The sequence below is a fragment of the Brassica napus genome, chromosome C7 (genome assembly GCF_020379485.1).
Source record: "Brassica napus cultivar Da-Ae chromosome C7, Da-Ae, whole genome shotgun sequence".
NCBI classification, from domain to species: domain Eukaryota; kingdom Viridiplantae; phylum Streptophyta; class Magnoliopsida; order Brassicales; family Brassicaceae; genus Brassica; species Brassica napus.
This window is the reverse complement of record NC_063450.1, coordinates 52,739,823-52,760,676: the sequence shown is the minus strand read 5'-3', so window position 1 is coordinate 52,760,676 and position 20,854 is coordinate 52,739,823. Positions and strand designations below refer to the sequence as shown.

Below are 20,854 nucleotides of genomic sequence, written 5' to 3'. Positions count from 1 at the left end.
AGAATGTAAAACGTGAAAGAAGTTAAAATTCGGGGAATAATAATTAAGTTTGATAAATTATAATAACCCATCTATCAAAATGAGTGAGTATCCACCTTGGATCTCGGTGTTTTGGGTGAATAATGTTACTGTTTCGTTAAATTTATATACAAAATAGACAATAATCTCAGCCATCATAGTGTGAGCAAATATAGACTTGATCAGTTTCTTACATGTCTCACTTTCACGTATATCCGGTGTAGAAAAATTAGTTTGGTATTTTTCCTTCACTAAAGAACCATCATGTAACATGGAACCTCAAAGTTTATTATGAATATAGTTTTAAATTGAAATGTATAGATCTTCTTTGTAACCAATATGATGATATCTACAAAAGAAATACACACGTGTATACTTTATACAAAGTAACAGCGGAAGAGAAGAGGAGTAACAACTATTTGGATTTATCCATTTTGGATATTGATTGTTTCGATTATTTTCATGACTCTTCTTTATTTTTAAAATACATAAAGTGGAAACAAGTTGATACTTAAATCACAGTTAAGAACTTGAGATTGTTTCTTAACTCTTCTTATAAAAAGAAATAAGATTCTTAACTCGTTTTTTACCCGGTCTATAATTATTTTGAAATTTTTTCACTTTTATAGAGCTTTATATTTTGAACAGAAAATAAAAATTCATTAAAATATCAGTAGTATTCTGCAGGAAATAAAACCAACTAAGATGTTAGAAAAGCAAGAAATAAAGCGGGAAAAACCTAAATAGAACTTATTCTTCTGAATTTATCCACGTGGAAATACACGATCAGATTAAGTGTCTAAAGTCAGGAGCCACGTGGTTATTATCATTACCGATTAAGAAATCGTCACCGTTGGATCTAACATCCATCAGAAGATTCTCACACCGAAGCTGACTCAGCAAATGCTCATCTCTCACCTCCTTCTGTCTCCGGAGCTCCATCACTTTCCGGTGAGAGTTCGAGTGCCTCGCCATCACGAACGTCGGGCTCGAAGCCGGTCTGTACTCCGGCACGAGCCGCCCTGATTTGTACCGTACGCCGCACGCGTTGCACAGCGTCTTTGGTCCCATCGGTCCCGTCCGCCACTGCGGCGTCTTATCCGTCGCGCAGTGCAGACACCGTCTCTCTCCTCCGGTTTCTCCGCCTTCTCCGTCGGTTTCTCCGGCGATGTCGTGGTCTTTAACTCTGAGCTGTTTCTTCTTGGGAAAGGGTTCGTCGGAGGCGGCGATGGCTAAAAGACGGGAAGCCCACGTGGAGGCTGCAGAGCGTGATCTTTTGCTTCTCGCTTTGGCGGGAAAGGAAACGTTGGAGTCATCGGTGTCGGTGAGAATAAAGATTTGGTCCAGTTCGGGTTCGGGTTCTGGTTTAGTTTGGTGGGTTTGGGTTAACCCGGTGGTTTGAGTTTTTGTTAAGCCGGATAGTAACTGGAGCTTGTCTTGGTCTTCTTTTGAGAATGATTCTTCCACGAAGTTCGATAGCCATTCTAGTTCAGCTAAATCCTCACACTGTTAAGTGAAGTGATAATCAAAGAGAGAAAAAAGTGTTATTAATTCAGAAATGTATAAATATTTTGCCTGCTTCAAAATTACTCTTTTTTTGTGCAACCTTAAAAATTACTCATAAGTCCTAATTATTGTGTATAATTATGAACACAAACTCAAATTTTTCATATTTTATATCAAAATATTATGAAAGATAATGAATTAGAGTGACCTATTTACAAAAAAAAATTCATGAAATTAACATAAAAACATGGTAAAGGACTAAAGGTGGTGTTTCAAAAGTAAAAGTAAAAAAAAAGGGTAAAGGTGAGCCCTTTTGGCGTGAATTAGAAATAAAAATGTTATGGAAAAAGTACCGGAACACAGAGGTCGTCGGAAAACGCACTGCCGTCGGTGTAAAGCGACGAGGAGTTGGAGCTACTGGCGAGATTACCGACGGAGACGGCAGAAGAGTCAGGAAAGGATTCAAACCCGTCGTCAGGCTGGCCGTTGTCGTTAGAAAAGTCAAGAAGGTCGTCGACGACGAAAGAGTCAGCGTTACCGGCGACAAGGAGGAGCTCCGGAGTTAGTTGTTGTTCCATTGGGGGGGAAACAGAGAAGGTTATTACTGTAAGTAAATGAAAGAGAAAAGGAAAGAAAGTGAGAGAGGCTTTTTGGTGGGGGTGGTGGTGAGCGAAGAATGTAACGGAGAGGAAGAGAAGGAGAGGTCTATTTTTGGGAGGTTGTGTAAAAGAGAGAGTGATGTTAGAGAAAGGTATGGTTCATGTGAGATTAGAACGAGACAGAAGACAGCTAAAACAGAGGAACTTTGACTATTGAGTTATACATACTCTTCCTTTCTCTCTTTTTCTTTTTGTATTATTAAAATCACAATAATTATAATTAACTTTATATCTCCAAGGGACATTTGCTTATACACAAGGGGAGGTGAATATCAATAAACATATATTAATTCATAATTAAAACATTAACTACAGTAAAAAATCTGTAAATTAATAATGTTGGGAGTATGATATTTTATTAATTTATAGAGTTATTAATTTACAAAAAAAATTCTTTCTGGATTTTTTTTTATTTTAGAATATATTTTTTATAAAATAAACAAAATAATTGATTTTACGGTATATACACTAATTATTTTTTTGAAATTCGACTTTCAAGTTATTTTGTTGTATTATTTGGTGTATATAAAATATGTTTTATAAATTTTAAATATGGTTTAGATATAATTTTACTAAATATAAGCAAAATATAATGAAGTATTAAGAAAATCTAGAGATAATTATATTGTGAAATAAATCAAATAATACAATTTTTGTTTGTACTTATTTTATCTAAAATATTATTATCAAGTACTTATTCTAAAATATTATTATCTTATTATTTTATCAATTTTGTGTCTTATTTTGAACCGGTCCATCTCGGAACCGGTAAAATTTATTAATTTATAGTGTTTATTAATTTATCGAGTATTAATTTATAAAGTTTTTAAGTATTCGTATTACCGAACAAAAAGAAAACAAAGCCCTCGAGTGATGGTGAAAAAAACTACGTTTGTTTTTGGTGTTGTTAAACCAGCAAACTAACAAAGCCCATTAGTTATGTTCTGCACATGAGATGGAGTGTGATCTCTTAAACCACAGAAAACCAGAAGTGAATCCTGGAAATTTTTGATTCATCATCAATTTGAAGTGGCCTTAATCGTCCATGTACAGCCATTCCTTATAGCTAGTCTCCACCGTGACCTTAGGAGTGGATCTTTATCTAGAATTTGAACCATCTAAAGATCTCAAAACTTAGTGGTACATGAACATGATATCAACATCACAACTTTGTCATTTTACTAAGTCTAATATTGTAGTGAACTTACTCACATAGTCACATGTAACATAAGTCCGCAAGTATCAAGTATGTCTATATAATCACTCACATTGTCACATGTGATCTAGTATTTCACTGCTTTACAAAAATGTATTTACTGCTTTGCGGTGAACGTTATTCCTCAATAATATTTTTCGAACCAGACACGTATTTAATAGACTTCTCATCAGAAGAACCAGAAGAATCTTTTGCAGCCTTTTATGCAATGTAGTTTTTTTTAACAGACTAGCAATATACTATGCTTCTGCAATGGATAAAGCAACCACATGCAAAATAAAAATAAAAAAATCTACTTCCGACTTGTTCTGTTTTCATTGTAAAAACAAAAATCTAAACTGGATATTGTTAAGCAGAGGCTCACTATGAACAAAAACATAAGCCCATCTCTAAAGTAATACTGTTATGTCTACAATAATTTGAATATCTACGAATATACGATTTGAGCCTAGCGATATTTTAAACATCAACGATACTTGCGCATATTAGCATACATATAGTTTCGGAAGTTTGTTGACAAAAAAAAGAAAAATTAGTTTCGGAAGTTACAACTTTTCTAACGAGGAAGTGGCTGGTTTGTTCATTGCAGTACTTACCGCCGATATTAACATTTGTAAACCAGGCTGGTTTAGACATGCTGGAGACTTACGTTGGTGATACTTTTTTTTTTGTAATTGTACGTTGGTGGTACTTTCAAGATATCACTCTCGAGAAAATCTTTGTCAACAACGGGAGAAGACCTTATCCTCCGGCGTCCCTCAGATAATGCAACAGGTACGCTAAATCGAGCTTATCATAACATAACTAATAACTCAATATTGAAACATTATTCCTACAAAAACATTATGTTTTAACAAAAAAGTTGAATGTAAAAAAAAAAATTGAATGTAACCGGTGCAATAAAATCATAATTATGATTTTTTTTTTTAAATCATAATTTTGCGGCCGTAAATCAAATTATTAATAATAATGTTTCAGGGGTTTACGTGTATTGATGGAGGAATATGCATGTCAAGCATGGGGAGAGCAGTAAAGGGTTCAACGACGACGAAATTGCTGTTGCATGGAAAGGGTTCAACGACGACGAAGACCTTCATTGTATGCTTCATGTTCCTCAACTGGTTTTTATCTGATTTTTTTTAAAAAATTACGTTAATTATCAAAACACAGAGATACGTTTTTTCAGATATATATATATATATATATATATATATATATATATATATATATATATATATATATGTATATATATATACTCTTAGCTCTCAGTTAATTTGTATTTAGTTATATATAGTCGGAAATTATGACTATGTATCATCTCTAATTTTGAAAGGTTTTATTTTATTTTCTTATTTTTCCAACACTTCTTTTTCTATTAGCCTGTTAATTAGGTTATGAAATGTTACGTGCAATATTCCTTTTTTTGCATGGATTTTTTTCTTTTTGATTTTGTTTCGAAACTGTTCCTTGTAATATCTACTTCAAACCATCCTCTACGTGAAGAAAAGTAAACCATTCTCCATTAGCGAATCTTTTCTTTCTTTAAAAAACTTAATTTATCAATAGTAAAATATATAAAAAGAAGGTAAGAAATCTTTCTTTAAGATAGGAAAGGATATATATATATAGAGAATATTTTTGTGTGGCTAATATGTAATGGATAAAAAGTTTGACGAACATATTAATTCTTAGATTAAGTACTAATCAGAGTAATCCAGAAAATACAACAAATCCAGGAAAAAAATGAAGTTCATACAATCATAGATATATGATAGAAATCACCAAATCAAATGTATCTTTATTTCACCTTTTTAACACGAAAACACCAACTAGATTTCACACTGTAAAAAACAATGAGATTTTGACATATTTTTATCATGAAAAGCATAGAAAAGGTTTTACAGATTCATTTCCATTTTATCCGCCATATGTTGAAGACAAAAACCCACGTAGGATTCAAGGTTTTCCTTCGTCCAACCATCAACAGGATCGGACACAAACGACCACTCGATTCGACAGATTTTTCCATCCGATTCATCTCCACCGTCCACTGGCAACACTTTGACCGTCGCCACGTAAGATCCGAACCCCACGTTATTCTCAAGGACCTCGTATAGCTCAAACACCGCCCGACTGGATCGATCTCGACCAAACGCTCTTTAGCCCATTTGGTTTCCTCGTCTTTGATTTTGTTGGAGGCGCAATATCGGACCAGACTCGTCTGACCATCGGTTCCTTCCACTCTGTGACACGTGTCAACAGTTGGGAACCACTCGTGAACATTGCAGAAGTCTGAAACGACTGACCAGGCTTGCTCCTCCGTGACCCCGTTGACTTGGACGGCTTGTTTTCCCTCCCACTTTGACGCAGCTGTTTCTTGCTCCATGTGACCGACCACTTTGATGATATGACTTGTATAGTTAGTCGCTTTGGTGCAATGTTTATCAAGAAGTTCGGTAGCACGAAGCTATTTATGCTCAAAGCCAAGCGTGCAATGTACATACTACCCTCATTACAAGCCAAGTATAGCCCAATAAACCTACAAACCCAAAACTAAGGTCCAATAACAACTCATGCATAGTCCAAAAGCTCTTTATGTAACCCACATCGCAAACCAAAATCTTCAACTATTGTGACTTTTTCTAGTTCCTTAGTTCATTATTGATTGATATTACTATCATTTATAAAAGAGCCATTTGTATTGTTCCTCCTACTTGCTAACAACATATTGTGATTCTTTAGACCATTAAAAAACTTAAAAGCAACTGCTTGTATTATATTGTAATTTCGATTTCTTTCCAAATAAAAACTTTTCGATCCCACTATCCGACACTGCAAAGATACTCCACTAATATAAGAAACTACGAGAAATTAAAATTATAGTAGTAGCAAAGTAGGGATCCTATATTGTTTAGCCATCATTAGCTAACCCAAAGTCCACATCAACCTTACAAATAAGTACGCAAAGTGAAACCATAACCTTCTTTTTGTTAATTAAAATAGAACGGATAATGTTTTGGCCACTGGAAGTGCTTTCGAGTCACTGAATAAATTCAATAAAACTTGCGTATTATCCGGTGTCCATATGAACTCTCACCAACCGCGCTGATCATGTGTGTTACTTAGAATTAAAAAAAAAAATATTTTCATTGTTGCTAATACTTGTTTACTTCAGCTAATATATCAATAAAACTTAGTGTTTCGTAATTACCAATAGACTATATAGAAGTATCAAGTATGTCAAAGCGGGTCACTCGGATATTCGTATGTTTTAATGTGTAAATATGTTATAATTGTGTCTAGAATGATATTATTCAAAGTCGCGTATCAGGGTTTCACTTACTCTTAAGCTATGAAACATTTATTTATATGGCCATTTTCAAACACCACCAAGTTACACCTAACTCGCTGATAGTGAATAAGTGCGAAACTAAGAAAGAGCGAGCAAAGTGGATTATTAAATCTGATACACGATTTACGTAATTGAAAGACAAGATTCAAATACAAGGAAACCTAAAACACAAGGCTGAATGGATTACTAATACAACTATGAAGCAACACAAACGTACAAGAGATGGAACTACAAACATTAATCCATGAGAAAAGTTTATATATGAAAAGATATTCGTCCATGTAGCACACATATTTTGACGGTCTAAAGAACTTTTAAAACCAATCAAGATAATTAAATAGAGTACCAAATTTTTTAGGACAACCAAAGATGGATCGACAAATGAGATCTACATACACCCTTTTTCTAAGTGACGAAGTTAAATCGTATCCTCTTGCAGTAAGCATGATGCAAATAAAGTATGTGATAAGGTAAATATCATTCCTCTTGAAATACATAAGATAATACTTTTAACCCTTGCTTGAGAAGGTGCTAAATTTAAAATTGTAAAAAAGGGTTCTCTTTTTTTTTTTCCGAGCAGTAGGACCCGTTTTCTTTCATTTTAACATATCCATCATAATCCAAAACCCATCAATTGCCTAAAACCTTAAAATAGACTTCCTATTTTATTCAGAGAAAAATAAAAGGGAATTAGTAACTAATACCTAATGATGACAATTTTATGTTCAAATTATTAACCACTCATTACTAAACAAATTATCTAGGCCTAATTTTTGGTCGGATAATGTGATTTTTATATCTCCAGCTCATGTACACTTCTTCTAGGCGCAGTAATTATCTCGTTATTATATAAAATATGATGAAAAAGGGTGTTTTACTGTTTTGATACTCCATTATGTAGTACTAGAATCCGAACAAGTAAATAAATGGTAAAGTTAAAAGAAACCAAAAAGTTGATCATGCTACACGTTTAACTTTACGTGAGGGTTAATTGGTAAGAGTCAACAGAAATATACTATTTACATCATTAATACAGCAAGTCAGGTAAAAGTGTTTAACTAAAATAAAATCAGGTAAAAGTGTCATCATTATCATCTGTTCAAAGATTTTACTTGATTCATGCAAAACATAAATTTTCGACATTGTATTTGTTTTCGGTTAGTAACCTAAAGAAGGAAAATAAAAGTTGTTTTGTTCTATTTTTGTTATATCAAACTTTTAGACTCGATTCAGTTTTGTTATTTGGTTATTGCATTTTTACTTTCGGAACTATTCATTTTTACTGAATTTTTAATTACAGCATAATAATAAGTTTTACTTTCCACAAGCCACAATAAATCGTTAATAATAACTAATTTTTTTAGAAATTTCGACCTAAAATATTCAAATAATATAACAGTGTCGCCCGTCAAAGTATCTATACGAAATTTGGGAGCCCGAAACATCCAAGTAGGAAGACAACAAACAGTTCATGATTTCTTTTCCACAAAAAAATATTAATTTATTTATATTCTAGATAAGATATTAACTCTTTCGACAAAGCAATCAAAATCAACTTTTCCGATTTAAATAAATAAAGCCAAAGTATGACCAATGGATCCCTATTCGTATTACACTTTTTGCATATGCGAACAACTTAGAGGGACTAATACAATCAGAGCCGTGCTCACCTTGAAGTAAAAAAGGCATTCGCCTAGGGCCCCTTAATAATGTAAATTTTTTTAGGGTCCCTAAACTCTAATTTTTTTTTGTATCTAGTAAATATTAATTAGATTTTTACCAGATTTCAAATTCTTTTTTTTGTTTGAAACTTTTTTTTGTTAAAATCTGTTTTAGTTAAAATCTTAGAAACTTTAATTATTTTTTTAAAATCATCAACTTCTAAGTTCTAACCCATGCAAATTAGGATGATTTGATGAAAAAAATCACAGAAATAAAAATTGAAACAACTTTTGTTGACTTTTAAGGTTTTATCTATTATTATCTGGTTATATATATATATATTATTTTTTTTGTATCATTTTCTGAATATAAGTAAATGTAAAAATATGTAAAAGTATTATATAGTAACTAAGTTTTAGAGACTTTAATATTCTTAAAAGTATCATCATTTTAACACACAATTTAACCTTCATTTTTATGTTACTAATTTAATATTTTACATCACATTTTATACACATTTTATATACTATGATAATTTGGCAAAAATTATTAAAGAACCAAAATAAATTAATCAAAAATTTTACATTCTAAACTTTGTGTATCATTTTTTATTTTCTAATTTTTAATCCATATGGAAAAAATAAGTTTTTTTTGAATTATTTTATTTTAAATATAATACACATAAAATTATATAAACAAAAATATAATTTCGCCTAAGGCCCCTGTATCTCTTGGCACGGCACTGAATACAATTACATAACCAAAAGAAAGAAACATATAGTTTAATATATTTCTCGTTTCTTTATTTTTTTACCTGAAAAAATTAAAGTAAAGACACAGAAAAAGAAAAGGTAACAAACTATTAAAATCCATAAAGACAGACACAGTTTAAATAAATTTGTATAATGCAGCTGTTATCATTACACTCTAGCTACTTAAATATTGTTTTACTTTAAAATGAATTTATATTCTAAGTAATCGAGTCGCCTTTGTTGATGTCTATAGAGCAATCTTCAGTATCTGTATTTTACCAGATATTTGCTCCACTAGTCTAACATGTTAGATTTATGAGACACTAGTTTAGCTATATAGAAATGGCAGTTTACGAGTTCAGCCGTTTCCATTTTAATAATAACTTTCAAATCAGTTTCATATGTTTCAATTTTTTTTTAACTTAAAAGGGTTAAATCCGGATCTATTTAAGACACGTACCTAACTCCCGGGTAGAGATACAGTTCACGGATAGACCTTTTACTGAACATTCAAATGAGCCGAAAGCAATAAACCATATCCGTGTAGCCAGCAGGATTCGAACCAGGGTTCGCCGTATTGAGTTTATTCCTTCAAGAGCACACTACACCACTGGTTATATGTTTCTATTTTGAAATGTTAAGTTCATATTTATCTCATTCGTAATAGCACATGTGGAATTCAAATTTTGTATTGTTATATTTTTTTTTACACATGAAAATCCATTATAGATCTTTTAATATAACAAGTTTTAAGATCTTAAATTTGGGTAACACAATATTTTGATGTACGAAATTTAAGTCACACTATTTTCTGGAAGAAAAAAAACTAACAGTTTTTGTTTATTAATAAAACCAATGGTAACAGACTGTACTTATTTCAGAATTTTATAACCACAACCTATAAAGAGTACATCGAAGTTCATTATTAGATAGCTTGAAACTACAATAATATTCACTAGATTTCATAGTTTTGCTATAAAATACTTTGAATTATATAGAGATTTAATTTGTTTTCCACAATACCATGGTGGAAGACTCAAACTAGAAGAGCCCCTTTCCGGCAAATCAAGAATGTTTTTAACGGTTGAGATAATAACTATTGGACCCATCGACTTCTTTTTCCTATCTTGAAATAAATTTATAATAAAACTCCTATAGCCGAATAAATATAACGTTTCCGTTATATAAAGAGCATCATATGTTTTCTTCATTAACCCATTTTTAGTTTCTTTAAATACCATCCCTCCAACCTTAAGCATAACCTTCTCTTTCTCACACCTAATGTATACACACGAGATGGAGGTTTGTTCAACAGTCACAACCAAGAAGCTCTCAAGGCTCGCGAAGCTAATCCTCTTCACAATCCAGAAGGTCTCAGACGCCTCACGTCACAAACTCCTCACAACTCTCGATCCTCAGCTACTCGCGAAACGTGGCAAGACCCTACGCAAATCTTTAAATGACGCCGTATCAACATCCCACTCCCGGATCACGTGCCGTCCTGCCGACTACGAAGACATCCAATCTTCCTTCATCTCACCTGTCCCGATCCAGCTGGACTACGAGTTCAGCTGCAGCAGCACCCCACCGAGACGTTCCTACGCCTCAAACACCACCGGACGACGCAGCGGGTCTCGCAAACCGCTTATCAACAAACGCCAACGCCAAGCGTATGTCCGGTACAACACTCTCCCCAAGGTCCGAGATTCCGCCTGGGAACGACACGTGGCAGCCGCCGTGTTTCCTGACGTAGCTAGCAGCACTGGAACCATGGAAAGTGGCTACGTGGACAGGGCAGCGGAGGAGTTTATACAGAGGTTCCATAGACAGCTGAGGTTGCAGAGGTGGATGATGGCTCAGGAGGTTTAAAAACATTTGATTCATGGTCACTTTTGTTACACCAGAATATATCAATCATATCTAAAAAATTACTACAAATAGGTATCTTTCATAGTCTTGTTTTGACTTTCTACTTTGGTATATATTTCCCTAGTTTCCCCTTTTTTCGGTTTGTGTAATTTTATGAATCCATGATCGTGTTTTGGATCTGTTTGCATGAAACTGTAAGAAAGTTAATCTTCGAAATAGCTCTTTTGTGTGTATATCAGCGATATATATGAAAATATCTTTACATAATTTTAGACAGATCTAAAGTATGATTGACTACTTGCGCATCTAATGAATATTAACGTTTTGAATTACCATTAACGTTCGAGTTACTGCCCTTGCAGAGATGCATACATGATCCAAATTTATTACTATTGAATTGGCCTTGTATTTGGCACGTTTACGTGCGTTATTTACATATTACGTTTTTTATATACGTTTTCTATTGTTCCTTAACTATTTGTTCTATGTTATGAACTTATGATGAATGATATATTTGTTTAATATGCTTCGGCTATACTTGAACATAAACGACAAAGTTTGTAAGCCTAAATGATGTTGAAAATGATCCATATCATTGTAGATCTATCTACCCTATGATAATATATACTACTTCGGTTGTATTGAAAATACAGCAATGATAAAACATTTAGTCTCTGCTAAGCCAATATTGTACTAAGATTGGTCGTCTAGCAAGTCAAAAGTTACTGTAAAAGCTTTCTCCAAATTTCTCGGCAAAGACGAAGTATGACATCTCTCTACCAAATCCCACTAAAAATCTAGAGGGTTGGATCTTATAGAACTCTATGTTTTGTTTAATCATAGTATATAAAAGGGAAGGCACAGGGAAGAACAATTTAGATGAAACAAAATAAGGACGTCTGCGAACTTTTTAAAGAATGAATTTATAATTTTTTTTTGGAATATTTGATGAATAATAGTTGTTTTGCTTATAATGCGGCTTCTATATAACATGCATCCATAGGTATAATATCTTAAAATGTGTAGATTTCTATAAGAATAACCAGATTCTAACCCGCCCTTTGGGTATATTTTTCGTTTTAATTTTCTTCCGAGAAACTTAATTTTTATATATATAAATACAAAAACTTGAAAGAATCGATCCGTACCAGAATAGATATCAGAATACCTATGTTTAATTTCAACTAAATCAACGTGTAGTAATTGCTAATAGTATATATAATTGTCGATGAAAATATTTTTTTATTCAAATATCCAAAATCACAAATAAATTAAAATATTCTTAAAGTTATTAAATATTTAAATCAGTGCATATAACCATTTAAAATATATATATCAAACATATTTGACAATATATAGGCCGTTCATTAAAACCTATTAAAAATTGAATAACATTGGGCTTTTCCAATTGCACATATAGATGAATTATATGGAACATGCCATATATGGTCATATTCTTTATAAAGTATATTAACCATTTAAAATATATATATCAAACATATTTGACAATATATAGGCCGTTCATTAAAACCTATTAAAAATTGAATAACATTGGGCTTTTCCAATTGCACATATAGATGAATTATATGGAACATGCCATATATGGTCATATTCTTTATAAAGTATATTCACATATTTTTTTGGCGAAATATGTTATGGGGATTATAGTTGAAAATGTCATCATTTTTGTTACATGCTCAAATATATTATATAAACATGGATTTTAATTAGTTAAGATAAGAGTAGTGGATCCCTACAATATAAGGTTTCGTATTACTTTTGTATTTTGTAGAATAATGCAGTTATTTTAAAAGTAAGTTCAGTTGGACACAACATATATCAATGGGTCATGTTGCTGTTTTAATAGAATAGACTAGATTCTGACCCGCCCTTTCAAATTTTTTGTTTTAAATTTTTTAACAAATTTAATTTTTATATTATTGGTTTTTTAATCATATGTCAATAATGTAACTGCATAAATTAATTACATGTAGTAACGTGTTATATTCATCAATTAACAGGTCGAAATTATTAAATAGCATAAAAATAGTTTGGGCTGAATTCAGTTCAAAACAAAAAAAATTGGACTCAATATTGACAAAAGGGGAAAACGTAACCAATTGTAAATGGTCCGAAAATTTTGGATAGGAGGTTACACATTGATTAATAAAGATGGTTACATTTATAAAATATTTGATTTATTTTTTATGTTGGACACAACATTAATCAATTGGTCATGATGCTGTTTTAATAGTATTGATTTTAATAGTATTGATATCTTGGTTATATGATATTCTGATCGGGATGATGTTTCATATATAGCTATAGATGTTGATATTATTAAACAAACTGACCGTTACTGAATGTAGAAATAATTATGTAGCAGTCCATTTGGAATGTTTAACCATGGTCCCTTATATGAATCCATGTACCGGTTTTGTTTGTGTATCCTTATATAAGTGATGGTCTTCACTTTTACTGCAATCGTGTACAAGACAATGAATGATGAGGATAACATGACTCAAGTTCAGATTACACACTAATTATCTGGTATCAGATCGGTAACCTTTGTTTTTTTATGCCAGGCAAACCAAATTAAAACAAGACTCCCAAAAATAAACAGGAAGGCATATTCTTATATACATAAACCGTTGTATGAAAACATAATTATTCAAAGTCAAACCACAAAAGAACCAGACATCAGTTCATGTTCTCCATATTGAGCATTAGTCTTCCATGCTAACTCACAATACAGACAGCAAAACAAATCCAACAACTGTTCCTGCTTATCTTCTCTTTCATTTTTTTTTCTTTTTTTAAGACTTTTTAATGTCATTTTTACTCTTTTAAAACTTTTTTTGTTTCCATATAAAAATTCACTTACCAAAAAGGCTCTGGAATCGGTCTTCTTGTCCACAGCAACATTTTGAGTTGAACTTCCCATTTTCTTGATGAGTCTGGTTATCACGTCAATAGCCTAGAGGACGATCACACAGTGGGGACTTTAAGCCTAACCTGCTGCTGCTATAAAAACACACTAAAAAAACAATAACATAAAACATCATGATATTGCCTTATCTCAGTTATATGTGCCTTCTGCAAAGATTCTGACCTAGCTCTGTCAAGATCTTGATTACGAGCAAGAACATAAGTTAGTTAGGTATATTCCTCACAAATCTAAGGAAAGAGAGAAAAAACTTGAGAGTTGCTTGATATACACAACAAAAGCATTGCAGTGCAGGACCTGCCAACCATTATGTGCACTAAGTTAGGCGGTATGCAGAAACAACATAAGGCAAGTGAAAACACAGCATATATATTTTGACCTTTCAGTGCCAAAAGAGGTAGTAGTACTGCTTTAAATATGGACTACCATCAAAATTTCAAACTTAGCTATTAAACCAAGTTCGAGCATTCCTCTTAAAATCCCATGTACTGTGGAGCTTTGATGCTCACATACTATTGGAAGTTGATTTTAAACCAAACAGAAAATGTATAAATCTTTCAAAAGCAACTATTATGAGGTTGGTAGATTAAGAACCTGAAGGTCTTCAGGGGACAGCATATACGTTTCCTTTATCCACAAAAGGATCTGAATTTGCAGCAGGAAATTGAAGAACCTGTAAAACCCATCATCACTATTCCTGGTCCGTTCAAAAATTATTGTCAATTCCCTGGTAACACACCTGAACCGTCAAGCATACAAAAAACTCACCTCATAATCACGGTTCTGCTCACAAGATCTGCTCAGCTGAACACTATCAGCAATTTCTCCAGTTGTACTAGTCCCACTAAATAACTTCGATTCTCTCTCAACTTCATTGACAGCAGCTATGGAAACAGATCTCAAATCACGATCTAAGTTTTCTTCCTGCCCACTTTCACCCACACACTTCCCCACAGACCCAGTCAGATCAGACCATTCTTGAACAAGAACCTACTTTCTTCTTCCAGAGCTTGCTCGCTTCCAGAGTTACACTCATCTTGAGCAAAAAAATTTGAGTTCTGTACTCTCATTGTTCAACTTTTCAGACTCAGTTATAGTGATAGCACTACTTTCAGGAGAAACAATATCTAAACTCTGTGGACTAAGAGATGCACGTTTCTCAGGTTTCTCTGGCCGAGCATCCATCATTTCGTTGTTGTTCTTTCTCTTAGCATGCCTCTCCACCACAGAGCTGGAATGAGAAACAATGCCATCTTCACCCTGATGACTCTGGTGCCTGGACGGCCGTGGCCTTCTGTATCCATTTGGAAAAACAAAAGGTGGAAGCCGTCGTCTACGAACATGTGAAACAAACACATCCATCCCAGGTTTCCAGAACATATACATGTACCACGTATATCAAACTGTTGACAATCTTGACCACCAACTCCCTCTGCCCTCTGCAAGCCCATGAAAAAGGCACAATGCAGAAACTGCCTAGACGTGTCTACATAATTAGCCTCCCATTTGTGTCCCTTTCTATCTGCATTGTTGAATTAGAAGAACGAGATCGAGAACCATTCAATATCCAGATCAACGTCACACAGCACAGACGAGTTGGAGCTATCCAGATCCTATTATAATTCATATGTCCATTAAGAGATTTGAATCAGCAAGCAGCTTACAAACTTTTGTGACAGCTCACAGGCTCAAATATTATCTATAAATCAGGACATCTGTTCAAGAAACAGCCAACAAACTTCTCCGCTCTCTCTCACATTCAAATTTAATTAAATGTGAATGGACCATCTATGGTTTGCATGAAGAATCATCGTACGTAATTATTTTATTATGGGGACAAAAATTTAAAAACTGCATTTTATTTCCTTCCACAAATCAAACATGCACGTGTAAGGTTCCCTCCACAAATTCATATAACCATAAAAAAAACTCCAAAGTTTGCCATATGGTTATTTCTCTAAACCATTCTTTTTTTTAACGGTCTGAAATAAGTGTTACATAAGAGCAAGATGTAGAACCTGCTTAAACATAACTGAGAAAAGAAAGAAACCTCAACGAAAATTTTAAGAGAAAGACTATCTTCGTTGCACTGTGCTGCTTCTCGTACAATCTCACATGCAATCCAAACGGAAAGGCCCTGGCCCTCAGAGCAAACATCCGTTTTACCTAATTTTCACGCGTAGCCTCTCTGTGGTCTCTCATGAAGCCACGCCGGACCAGCCATAGCCAAATAGGATTGAAACCGTCCGTCTCGTAAAACACTCTTAGCTATATATATGTCTCTTGCAATTAGGTTTTCACTTACACGTTCCTCCTCAAAACTTATAATAGAAAAGGATTGATCCAACTGATTTATTTCCTCAAGCAAATGTCGGTACCTTGGCCATTGGTTAGGGGCTGAAATGGCATCGATAGTAACTCTATGGTCTCCCTAACATGCCAGTTATGTAAAGCTGCTCGAGAGTTGAGCCTATCAACTACTGCAATAGCTCCCGATAGCACCCGCCAAAGAAATTAGGAAGCTTCCAGACTCTCTCTTCTTGAGATCAATTCTCTGTATCTCCAAGGACTTCTCTAAACCATTCGAAAACAATTTATTTATCAATCCTGCTCAACATAAAAAAAAAAATATTTAGCGCTGATATGCATCGATCAAATCAATATTTGCGACCATTAGCTTTATTTCAACTCGTAGGACATCTCAACTATTTTCGTGTAAATACATTATTGTCATGATTCATGAACTTATATAAACAGAAGAAAAAACATTATTAAGATACGGGACGCATCCATGTACGTTGGTATGCTCTGTAACTCAATACTGTTGTTGGTCCTAGTTAATGTTAGTTTATTCTATTTTTTTCAACAAAATGAAAACAATAATGTTCTTTTTTATAAAAATAGTTATATTTTAGGGAACTAGATTATAACATGTTTAATGGAACTCCAGCTGGAGTGCCCGCCCTGGATTCGAGTGGCCTTGGTCACCTTCCCGCCTATAACCGTGCGTTCCCGGATGGAAGGTCTCGTGGGGATTAGTCTGGGCTTACCGCCTGGGATCCCCCAAGGATAAAAAAAAAAAAAAAAAAAAAAACAGAAAAAAAAGACAGTTCAAAAAAAAAGTTAATAGGACTAGTCTCTCGTAAAAGAAAATAATTTGTCTCTCGTTGATATCATAGAATCGACCTTCCATTGCCAACTTAAAAAAAAACGTTAATAGGACTTGTCTCGTTGTTGTCCGCAGACGTTTGCGATTGCTTGTTATAGTATGATGTTTTTCATACAATTAAACCATAACTTTTATTACTATTAGAGTATTATTATTAAATCATTGAGAATAGACGGTATGCGTTTACACCTTGCAAATTTTGTATAAACATGAAAAAACTTTATTTTGACATAAGATCACAAATTTTTTTTAGGGACAAACGAGATGGAGGTTGCTGCTAACGCTCAACCACGCAGAGCAAGACTTGAAGTTGCTTTCGACATGTACCATAGGAAGATTGCAATCATGAGTAGCCTTGTTTTTCCAACCGACGCTGGTATGGACATGCGCTTGCAGAATATAGAAAGTTCCCTATTTTCCCAACTAACTTGTTTTCTTCGTAAACAAGGTATATTGAAGCTGGATCTAAAGACCTGTGGATAACTAACTTAGAATGTATTTCAAGGAGTCCATCCACAATACTTTTCAAAAGATCTATCGTAGCACTCTCTGGTTTCAGAACAGTGTCCCACATATTGTTGCAGCTCTGGTTCTTAATCAAGTCTTCTAAGGTATACATGTAAGGCTCAATTAATGAAACAAGAGACTCGCCTCTATCCTCATAACCTCTATGTTGCAGTATATTCTTTGAATTTCCCAGCAAACCAAGACGCAAGTACTCATTCTCAAGTAAAGTCTTATCCTCCTTTGCTCTTACAAGAGAGATACTAAGAACATCACCTTTAACTTCATCTACCAAATCCTGTGCTCTTAAGGGATTCCTAATATAGAGTTTTTCTTATCTAGTTTGGAAATGGAAGAAAGAAGGTTGGAACAACTGACCCGACTGACCTGTTGAAGACTGGCCCGTTGAAGGCTTGCTGGCTTCACTAAGAGCAGACAGACTACAAGACCACTCGGATCGACTCCAATTTTTATTTAGCATGCTTTAGCAACCGGTTTAAACACCCAAATGTCACATGTTTCTCCATAAATGGTTTAATATTTTTACTTTGGTTACATGACTTAACTGTATAAAAAATGTTATTATTTAAATTGTTGGATACTTGTTTTTAGATCCTTCATGATAAGCCTGCTCTAATAGGTTTTGTCTCTCGTTTGCCGACAAACGTTTGTAATTGCTTGTTAGACCATCAGCAATGGACCTGTTGAATAATTCATTCAACTGATTAAACCATTGTAAAGAGGGTGTTGAATTAAAAGAGAGCATACGTAAATTCACAGCAGTTGAATAATTTCAACTAGTGGAAAGAACATAAAATGGGCCCCACTCTTCTACATCTTCTATTGTGATTAGTGTTTCAGATTTGTATGATTTTTATTTCCACAAAATATTTCAAACTTAATTATTTTATATTTGAATATTTTGCTACAAAATAAAAATTATATCAAAATTCATTATTTTTAATGATCTATAAATAGAAGCTACTTTCATTTCATTTGGATATATATAATAAAAATGTCATTTTCATTGTAATTTCTACATTTTTATCAATATTAAATTTTAGGACCTTAACTTATGGTATATTTGTTTTACTAATATTAATTTTAGGGTTTTTTGTTGTAAAAAATAGTAAAGAATAAAAATAAAATAAAATTAAAATTATTAAGTTATGTCATTTTAGTTATTTCATTTAGTTACACTCAATTTTTTTATTATTTAACTATCAAAATTATATAATAATAATATGAATTAAAATTTGTGGGGTATGGTGTTGAATTTTATAAAACAAAGCCATTGTAGTGAAAAAAATTATATGGATGTTGAATTAATAGGTGGAAGAAAGAAATGATGGTGTGGATTGTAAAAATGTGTAAAGTAGGGTGTTGAATTCATAAACCGTTGTACATAGTCTTATAGTATGATGTTTTTCATACAATGAAACCACAACTTTCATTACTTTAAGAAAATTATTATAATTAAATCAACATAAAATAAGAAGAGACTCTGTTTGCCTTTGCACCTTGCAAAATTTTTTACAAACATAAAAAACTTTATTTTGACATAAGATCAGAAAAAATTAGGGGGAAATTCATATATAAACACAAATGCAAAATCGTGTTTCAACGACCAAAATCCTAATAAAGACTAGAGCTTAATAAATTGCCTAATAATGTAATTTTGCTTGATTAAGATTAATTTAGCACCCCAACCTCAACCAAAAAGAGAAGTTTTATTTTATGGTACTCGTCAGATGTGTATTGGTTGTATTTATTAATGAAAGCACCTTATGGTTTATTTATTTTTTTCCAACTAATTAGTTTGCATTCTTTTTCAATTAAGGTGTATGTCAAAAATCAGAATGCATGGCGTTCCAAAGCTGGTGGTCAGCACTACTATTTTCCCAAATAGGCTTTATTGATCTTGCAAGATTATGAAAAAACTAGAAGGTAAAAAAAAATACTCAAAACACTAACACTGCTGTCATTATTTCAGCTAAACCCAAGAGCCCTGTTCAGGAACGCGCTAGACGCTAGTCGGGCGGTCGGGTTGGGCCTAGCGCCTAAAGAGAAAATCGGGGATTAATCGGAAATTATGCAGGGCGGAATTTTTAGATGGTTTATTGTGTTATAAAACATGTTAATCTTTAATTGTGTATAACATTAATACATTTTCATGTTTAAGATTGTATAAAACACACAAATAGAATATATAAACTTAATATAGTGTAATTTTCATCAAAATTATGTATATAAATGATATTTATAAAATTTTAGATCAAATAAAAAAATAAAAATATTATTAAAAATAAAATAAAAAAATAAAAAAAAAATAAAAAAAAATAAAAAAAAATAGATTAGGCGGCTAGGCGGTCATTTAGGCGGCTAGGCGGTCTAGGCGGAAAAAATCGAATATCAGATTTTCTTAACCGATTTGGCATAAATCGGGGCGGAAGAGTGACGCGTAGCGCCTAGGCGGCTAGGCAGCCGATTTTTAGAACATGGCCCAAGAGTATACACACTTACATTTCATCATCTTTCTTGGAGATATCTCACGCGACTTAACTGTATAAAAAATGTTATTATTTAAATTGTTGGATACTTGTTTTTAGATCCTTCATGATAAGTCTGCTCTAATAGGTTTTGTCTCTCGTTTGCCGACAAACGTTTGTAATTACTTGTTATAGTATGATGTTTTTCATACAATGAAACCACAACTTTCATTACTGTAAGAAAATTATTATAATTAAATCAACATAAAATGAGAAGAGACTTTGTTTGCCTTTGCACCTTGCAAAATTTTTTACAAACATGAAATTTTTTATTTTGACATAAGATCAGAATAAATTAGGGGGAAATTCATATATAAACACAAATGCAAAATCGTGTTTCAACGACCAAAATCCTAATAAAGACTAGAGCTTAATAAATTGCCTAATAATGTAATTTTGTTTGATTAAGATTAATTTAGCACCCCAACCTCAACCAAAAAGAGAAGTTTTATTTTATGGTACTCGTCAGATGTGTATTGGTTGTATTTATTAATGAAAGCACCTTAGGGTTTATTTATTTTTTTCCAACTAATTAGTTTGCATTTTTTTTCAATTAAGGTGTATGTCAAAAAATCAGAATGCATGGCGTTCCAAAGCTGGTGGTCAGCACTACTATTTTTCCAAATATGTTTTATTGATCTTGCAAGATTA

At 33.0% G+C, this 20,854-nt stretch overlaps 2 protein-coding genes and 2 pseudogenes across 2 annotated transcripts; 1 reads left to right on the top strand and 3 right to left on the bottom strand.

The window, feature by feature from the left end:
- Window positions 1–676: 676 nt before the first annotated feature.
- On the bottom strand, window positions 677–2,492 carry LOC106409276 (GATA transcription factor 9). Its single transcript, XM_013849932.3, has 2 exons — window positions 1,878–2,492; window positions 677–1,524 (listed from the first exon to the last, which is right to left on the bottom strand). The coding sequence occupies exons 1-2, from the start codon at window positions 2,100–2,102 to the stop codon at window positions 805–807; spliced, it is 945 nt and encodes a 314-aa protein (XP_013705386.1). The 5' UTR covers window positions 2,103–2,492; the 3' UTR covers window positions 677–804.
- A 2,588-nt stretch (window positions 2,493–5,080) lies between these two features.
- Window positions 5,081–6,672, bottom strand: LOC125590155 (annotated as a pseudogene).
- Window positions 6,673–10,277: 3,605 nt separating this feature from the next.
- Window positions 10,278–11,184, top strand: LOC106409872. The gene has a single exon (XM_013850423.3). The coding sequence runs from the start codon at window positions 10,447–10,449 to the stop codon at window positions 11,032–11,034; it is 588 nt and encodes a 195-aa protein (XP_013705877.2). The 5' UTR covers window positions 10,278–10,446; the 3' UTR covers window positions 11,035–11,184.
- A 519-nt stretch (window positions 11,185–11,703) lies between these two features.
- Window positions 11,704–15,509, bottom strand: LOC106408595 (annotated as a pseudogene).
- Between the last annotated feature and the right edge of the window lie 5,345 nt (window positions 15,510–20,854).

Excerpts from the sequence above, each read along its gene's own strand:
- LOC106409872 (XM_013850423.3), top strand. The coding sequence starts at position 10,447 with ATGTATACACACGAGATGGAGGTTTGTTCAACAGTCACAACCAAGAAG.
- LOC106409276 (XM_013849932.3), bottom strand. The coding sequence starts at position 2,102 with ATGGAACAACAACTAACTCCGGAGCTCCTCCTTGTCGCCGGTAACGCT. Across the intron at positions 1,525-1,877 it reads CCGACGACCTCTGTGTTCCG|TGTGAGGATTTAGCTGAACT; the intron begins GTACTTTTTCCA and ends TTCACTTAACAG.